Source organism: Mya arenaria, chromosome 14, assembly GCF_026914265.1.
Source record: "Mya arenaria isolate MELC-2E11 chromosome 14, ASM2691426v1".
Lineage (NCBI taxonomy): Eukaryota > Metazoa > Mollusca > Bivalvia > Myida > Myidae > Mya > Mya arenaria.
The window spans coordinates 14,168,906-14,177,210 of record NC_069135.1 but is presented as its reverse complement, the minus strand read 5'-3'; the positions used below and the strand labels follow the sequence as shown (position 1 = coordinate 14,177,210).

At 40.1% G+C, this 8,305-nt stretch overlaps 1 protein-coding gene across 2 annotated transcripts in view; it reads right to left on the bottom strand.

Moving 5' to 3' along the window:
* Positions 1-230: 230 nt before the first annotated feature.
* LOC128217831 (serine/threonine-protein kinase Nek4-like) overlaps positions 231-8,305 on the bottom strand; it is a 16,216-nt gene continuing 8,141 nt past the window's right edge. For both annotated transcript variants that reach the window (XM_052925237.1, XM_052925236.1), the window contains 8 exons: positions 5,227-5,324; positions 4,842-4,938; positions 3,422-3,499; positions 2,812-3,142; positions 2,613-2,648; positions 2,053-2,107; positions 1,707-1,800; positions 231-1,467 (listed from right to left, as the gene is read on the bottom strand). In XM_052925237.1, coding sequence (XP_052781197.1) covers positions 1,315-1,467; positions 1,707-1,800; positions 2,053-2,107; positions 2,613-2,648; positions 2,812-3,142; positions 3,422-3,499; positions 4,842-4,938; positions 5,227-5,324 — 942 coding nt within the window. In that variant the 3' untranslated portion in view covers positions 231-1,314. The remainder of the gene's footprint in view (positions 1,468-1,706; positions 1,801-2,052; positions 2,108-2,612; positions 2,649-2,811; positions 3,143-3,421; positions 3,500-4,841; positions 4,939-5,226; positions 5,325-8,305) is intronic.

The following is an 8,305-nucleotide window of genomic DNA, read 5'->3' as shown; positions in this document are numbered from 1 at the left end:
TGTCTGAGGTAGCGCGCACGTGCGCTCACTGCATTTTAGTTGTAACGAATCAAATGCACGATAACTGTTCCGATTTCTAAGCTGATGTGTTTATATCTCATGCCCTTACTGCCAGAATGGCAACACCAATAATATATTCAGCTAAGAATATCATTGATTGATACTATCAGTTTAAAACAAAGTGTTTATATGAGTCGAATAAGTCAGCAGGACAATAATTACAATTGTGGAAGAGTTAAAATACCCTTTATTTACAAACAAATGGGCAAATGAAGAGTGACGACATAAAGTGACTGGCCTGAAGTGAACTAAAAAGAACAGGGAAACAAAACAAAAATGCACATGTACATACATGTACATACAATCTGGCATTTTTAAACTGTATAGTTTGAACACGTGTAAAATGTCTCATAATAAAGCATAACATATGTATTGGTTGTTTTCTAAAACATTTGAATCATAGCGCAATATCAAGCAATAACTTCATATATGACATCCTGCGCCGTTTTAAGGGTAACAGTGGCCCCTTAGTAAAATCCAAGCTTTACAATGTGTTGTTTCGTCTAGGCCGGAATCACCATGTAACATAGTGACACATTTCATATAAAACTGCTAAGCAATTTATGGATTAAACTTATCAATTAATCCATGTTCATGTTATCTTTCTATTAACATAAACAATAATATGTATGCCATAACTCGCTGCTGTAAATCTTGTATTTCGTTTCGACAAGATTTCTGCATCCAAACGGCGGATCACGTACGACCTTACCATCATTAAAGTCAAATAGACTAATATTATTTGCATGCAGAGTATAAGCGTTTTATTTATGTTTAGATATGAAGCTATATCCTACAATATTTGTATAAATATTTTGACACAAATACGCTATAATTTGATCAGTATTATTATTGTATATATGTTCTCTGTCTATCAATGTTTGTATATACGAATATCTTCAGCCATGGGGGAAATAAAGAGTGTAAAGAGTTGAGTTGAGCTATCGTTTACGGTGTATTGGCTAGGGGCTGTGCTATGCAGAATGTATGTAACAGTATGCATGTTATACTTGTGTGAAGGTCAACTCTAATCCATGGACAAAATCCTTTTCTTGGTGATGCACTATTTTCTACTTATACTACAAGCTGATTTGTATACATGTATGGGTTTTGTTGACTGTTCTCTACATGAAAGTTCTACACATGGTCCTAAGCGTCATAATAGTCCAATAAACATAATTATACAGTCTATGAGGTCATCTAGTTTTGAAGCCGTCTCGCCTCGTGTGTTGGAAGAATGGCAGCACGTGGAGGTCACGAGGGCTCGTGCAGCAGGTGCGTGTCGTCCATAGGGATCAGCGCCACGTGCTTGCTTATCTGCTTTACGTCCTCCATTAAGCGCCAAAGTACATCCAGGGCTGTGTCGTTCTGGCCATACTGCTTCCCCATCAGTTTCCGCACCTTAGCCTTTAGTCAAACAATGGAATATTTTAGATGAAGACATATTTGGTGTCATCGATTTGCTGTCGTTTGCATTACAGGTTGTTATATTAAAACGGAATTTCAAACTCGGCGGCAGTTCTATTTGTATTTTCGGCATCGCACCAAGTGTACTGGAAATGAGTTCATGGAGCTATAGTTGTAACATGTGCGTATAATTGAGCATTTCATTGTTTACGAATTACTAGTATATCACAAAGAACTACCGTATATTCTTCCTTGGAGTTGGCATTATGGACGAATTGTTCCAATTGTTTCATCTTGTCCCCGCTTTTCGGCCCGAGTCTGGCATTGATGCGACTGTAGTTAAATACATCAGTGAATGCACGCACTTTATTTTATTAGAACGTTTTATAATTGTCTTCAAACATGTCATGAACACGACATTTCTGTTTGAACTAAATTCTTTGTGCATACAGAACATAAGAATGAGAGACATATAATTATATTGTACAAAGAAAGAAATATCAATCCATAAAAAAACAAATATTGATTATTACCGAACAATATTTTTTTATTTGTGTTTAATACATACAAAAGTATTTGTTGTACCTGGCGATGCGCTTTGCATCCTCGTAGCTATCCTTCTGTTTGAGCGTCATTTTCACTACGACAAAAATATTTTTATAATAATAATAATATTATTATTATTATTATTATTATTATTATTATTATTATCATTATCATTATTATTATTATTATTATTATTATTATTATTATTATTTCAACATCTCTGACTTAAACTTCCACCTGTCCTTTAGATAATAAGGACAAACACTCATATAGGTAGAATGCCAAAAATGCGAACATTATTGATATGTTTCTGTTGTTGAAGACAAACCAACAATGACGTTTAATTATGATGGCCAAGCTACAAATATCTTGTTTTCAAATGATACCAAAACTATGTGGTTACCAGGGTATCCACAAATCTAAACATATTACCCGGTCATAGGGATTGAATATCGTAATATACATAGATATATTATGAATATAAAAAGTGAAAAAAGTTACATATTTTTTTTAAAACGTCAATTTCGTTATAACCTATTTATATGAAGGAGTATACAGTATTATAAGCAACGTAAAATAACATAAGTTTTGTCTCATACCTCGGACATCCATGATGACCTCGTCTCCTTCGCAATCTGCAACATATTCGGAAATACGTAAAACAAACAATAGTTACTGTATACCAGAGCACTTCTCTATGTTCTATGTTATGATCGTTGATCTGAATGTTTCGCTAGACAATTACGTTTATCTAAAGATTACGCACGGCTTGTAGTGCTGCCTTAACGCTGTACCCACCCGTGACCTCCTCCTCCTCCTCCCCCTCATCCTCTTCCTCATCCTCCTCACTGTGGTAGTCGCTAGTTGAAGTCACCGCCTCCCTCTCTCTGTGGATGCGCCTCTCCGCCACAATTTTCCCTCTAGTAGACGCATATTGCGGTCCGGGTGGATAGGTCCTGCTCATATCCTCATGGCGTGGCCTCTGATTCGGGCGTGGTGAGCTATGCTTCTCCGCCAGACCGCTGATGACCGCGTCCACTGTCGGCCGTTCGCTAGCGTTTTTGTTCAACATAGATCGAACGAGGCGGGCCAGCTTTTCTGACCAGGGCCATTTTCTCCAGAATTCCTGCTGTAAAACACATTCGAAGTAATTTTAAAACATTATACTATACCACCTTTTAATAGCTTTTGTTTTACTACTAGATCGCTAGCCATTTACAGTGCTGAAGTTCTCAGAAGCGTTTAATTTCATTGTCTACCAGGTACATGTCCAGTTGTAAAAGATATTATATTGTATTGCACAATTGCCAACATTATATGTTCTTCAGTGACTATATTTTGCATTATACATGTAATAATAATAATGATACTAATAATTATAATAATAATAATAGGTCAGTAAATCTACCTGTTGTAAATCTATATTCATTTTCTTTGGGTTTACCGCCATTTCATAGACGCAGCAGCCGAGACTCCAAATGTCCGTCTGCAGTGTATAAGACGTGTTGTTGTTTAAGTCGACGAACCAGCTTAATACGCGACAGAACGTGTATAGAAAAGTAAAATAAAAAGGTCTTTTGAGTGAAAGGCATTTCTAATATACACTCATATCACTGCGACCCCCAACAACATAAAGTTCTCAAGGCGGCTCAAACACCAGGACATGGCTGTACTTTGAAACGGGTGATCGCTGGACATAACAATTCTAAAAAAAACACAAGAGATGTTTGTGAACGAGTATCCCCACTCCCTGCAATGAGCTCCGTTTTGTCAGAAACATGTGCTAGACATTTTCCTTGACCATAACCCTGGACAGTCTCGGACAGTAACCTTTATATATGTAAATAAACACGAAAGGGTCTACAATGTACTTATTTTTAAAGTTTCCTTTTCCTCAGTCAAACCATTTTGAATTATATTGAGAATAACGTATTCAAAACGACATTAAATACGACCTTGACTTAGAGACACCGAAAGAAGTTGGGTCATCAAACTGGTCAAGTACAACCTTAAATAAGTTCATAGTCCTAGATCATTACGTTACTGTTGGGACAATGTTATAAAACTGTTGGTTGTTACCTTGAGTTTTAACATAACCAAAATCTTAATTGGTAATAGATGTGGAAAATGCTTTCCAAACCATTTTAACGAAGACCTTTGCGCTTGATCTATTGACTTGAAAACAAATGGGTCATCTTCTGGCTGTACAAACCAGAAATGATGTGTTATATATCTGTATATTACCGATTTGGGTAATAGTGCACCCATAGTTCGAAACACTGTACATGTATGTTGTGACCTTGACCTATGTTAAACTTGCCCAAAACAAAAGATATCATCTACTGTTGAAGAGTACACTAACCTACAGGTGGAGTTTCATGGCCCTAGATCAGAACGCGTGTTAATTATTGTGCGTACACAGTTTTAGCAACAGTCTATGACCTACTTACCCTCAAAACTATCGGGGTCATATTGTGGTAATATGTGGCATACATACAGTTTCATGGTTCTACATTAACATTTAAAACATTGGAGGTGTTGATTACAAAATGACTGTGACTGTTCCCTATGTCTTTTGACCTTTGATCTACCGACCAATTAGCAGGGCCACCTACAAGGTGAGGGTCTATGTACCTAGGTGAAACCGTTCTTATTTTTTTGCGGACATGACATTTAAAACAGAAACATGCCCAATAGTGCGCATGGAAATAAGTGTTTTCAAACTCCGCTTCATTCTGACAAATACGTTGGGGGCATACACAGCATCGCTGAATGAAAGGTTTAACAAAAGTAGGAGTAAAATGTTATTGCTAGTTCTAGGTACTTGCCGATTTGTCGTACAGTTGATTTGAGAACATTTCTGGGCTCATGAAGTTCACCGTACCCACGTACGTCGTCAGGCGAGACGCGACCTGGCTCATGTCTCTATGGACATATACAGGTTAACGATTACAGGACGTTGAAAGGTTGGATGACATACTTATTTTATTTATAATGATGGGAAATGACAAATACTAATTAACTTAAATTAATAGTCAGTAATTTTGACCTTTAACTGTTCAGTTCACAACATCTTTATACTATTTGTATTTAATATAATATGTATTGACAGTTTTGTTTTCAACGATGGCAACTGACCAATCAATTGTGTAAGCTGATGAAGCCATTTTGTCAAATGAATCAACCGGGTTCGGTCCAGTTTATATGTTTTACCTGACGAGTCCGAAGTCCCCGACCTTGATGACCCCGTCCTTGATGAAGATGTTGGTCGACTTCACGTCCCTGTGGACCAGATGCTTGTCGTGAAGGTACTGGACATGAAAGAAGAACAACTACATATGAAACCGGTTTCATTTTATTGGTTAGACTGTACCAGGTAGTTGGCAGACGTTACTCGAGTAATATGAGCTCTGCCGTGAGCGGAATACGGCCCACTGTACACAGAAGTTCGGATACTTGTCGACCCCGCATTATTCTGGTTCCACATGAAAGGCGCTGTTTGTGCATTAACATCTGTTAACGTTTTTCCCATTATATTATTACAAAAAATATGTTTTTGACTTTAAAGATAACAAAATATTTAATTTTACCTATGTTTTCAGTTGAATAGAAGAGAAAACATACATATTGTCATCACTTTAAGTATTACGTACCTTTGGTAATAGGTTGTGAATATAATTGTTCATCAAACAAATACCTTTCAAATGATACAACAAATATCTCAGGTCAACATGCATCAAAATTTAATATTAAGGTAAATGGTACCACCAGAGAACAGGCTTATGTGTGGTAGCTAAGGGTCGAATTCCATAACTAGAGCTGTCCCATAACCGAACTGACATTGTTGTGGTAGCTAAGGGTCGAATACCTTAACTATAGCTGTCCCAGGACTAAACTGACATTGTTGTGGTAGCTATGGGTCGAATACCTTAAATATAGCTGTCCCAGGACTAAACTGACATTGTTGTGGTAGCTATGGGTCGAATACCTTAACTATAGCTGTCCCAGGACTGAACTGGCATTGTTGTGGTAGCTAAGGGTCGAATACCTTAAATATAGCTGTCCCAGGACTAAACTGACATTGTTGTGGTAGCTATGGTTCGAATACCTTAACTATAGCTGTCCCAGGACTAAACTGACATTATTGTGGTAGCTATGGGTCAAATACCTTAACTAGAGCTGTCCTAGGACTGAACTGACATTGCTGTGGTAGCTATGGGTCGAATTCCTTAACTATAGCTGTCCTAGGACTGAACTGACATTGTTGTGGTAGCAATGGGTCGAATACCTTAACAAGAGCTGTCCCATGTCTGAACTGACATTGTTGTGGAAGCCAAGGGTCGAATTCCATAACTAGAGCTGTCCCAGGCCTGAACCGACATTGTTGTGGAAGCCAAGGGTCGAATTCCATAACTAGAGCTGTCCCAGGCCTGAACTGACATTGTTGTGGGAGCCAAGGGTAGAATTCCATAACTAGAGCTGGCCCAGGCCTGAAATGACATTGTTGTAGAAGCCAAGGGTCGAATTCCATAACTAGAGCTGTCCCAGGCCTGAACTGACATTGTTGTGGAAGCCAAGGGTCGAATTCCATAACTAGAGCTGGCCCAGGTCTGAACTGACATTGTTGTGTAAGCTACGGGTCGAATCCATAACTAGAGCTGGCCCAGGCCTGAACTGACATTGTTGTGGAAGCCAAGGGTCGAATTCCATAACTATAGCTGTCCCAGGACTGAACTGACATTGTTGTGGAAGCCAAGGGTCGAATTCCATAACTAGAGCTGTCCCAGGCCTGAACTGACATTGTTGTGTAAGCTACGGGTCGAATTCCAAAACTAGAGCTGTCCCAGGCCTGAACTGACATTGTTGTGTAAGCCAAGGGTCGAATTCCATAACTAGAGCTGTCCCAGGCCTGAACTGACATTGTTGTGGAAGCCAAGGGTCGAATTCCATAACTAGAGCTGTCCCAGGCCTGAACTGACATTGTTGTGTAAGCTACGGGTCGAATTCCATAACTAGAGCTGTCCCAGGCCTGAACTGACATTGTTGTGTAAGCTACGGGTCGAATTCCATAACTAGAGCTGTCCCAGGCCTGAACTGACATTGTTGTGGAAGCCAAGGGTCGAATTCCATAACTAGAGCTGGCCCAGGCCTGAACTGACATTGTTGTGGAAGCCAAGGGTCGAATTCCATAACTAGAGCTGGCCCAGGTCTGAACTGACATTGTTGTGTAAGCTACGGGTCGAATTCCATAACTAGAGCTGTCCCAGGCCTGAACTGACATTGTTGTGGAAGCCAAGGGTCGAATTCCATAACTAGAGCTGGCCCAGGCCTGAACTGACATTGTTGTGGTAGCTATGGGTCGAATTCCATAACTAGAGCTGTCCCAGGCCTGAACTGACATTGTTGTGGTAGCTATAGGTCGAATTCCACAACTAGAGCTGGCCCATGACTGAACTGACATTGTTGTGGTAGCTATGGGTCGAATTCCATAACTAGAGCTGTCCCAGGCCTGAACTGACATTGTTGTGTAAGCCAAGGGTCGAATTCCATAACTAGAGCTGGCCCAGGCCTGAACTGACATTGTTGTGGTAGCTATGGGTCGAATTCCATAACTAGAGCTGTCCCAGGCCTGAACTGACATTGTTGTGGTAGTTATGGGTCGAATTCCATAACTAGAGCTGTCCCAGGCCTGAACTGACATTGTTGTGGTAGCTATGGGTCGAATTCCATAACTAGAGCTGGCCCAGGACTGAACTGACATTGTGGTAGCTATGGGTCGAATTCCTTAACTAGAGCTGTCCCAGGACTGAACTGACATTGTTGTGGTAGCTATGGATCGAATTCCATAACTAGAGCTGTCCCGGGACTGAACTGACATTGTTGTGGTAGCGATGGGTCGAATTCCATAACTAGAGCTGGCCCAGGACTGAACTGACATTGTTGTGGTAGCTATGGGTCGAATTCCATAACTAGAGCTGTCCCAGGCCTGAACTGACATTGTTGTGGTAGCTATGGGTCGAATTCCATAACTAGAGCTGGCACAGGCCTGAACTGACATTGTGGCAGCTATGGGTCGAATTCCTTAACTAGAGCTGTCCCAGGACTGAACTGACATTGTTGTGGTAGCTTTGGGTCGAATTCCATAACTAGAGCTGTCCCGGGACTGAACTGACATTGTTGTGGTAGCTTTGGGTCGAATTCCATAACTAGAGCTGTCCCAGGCCTGAACTGACATTGTTGTGTAAGCCAAGGGTCGAATTCCATAACTAGAGCTGGCCCAGGCCTGAACTGA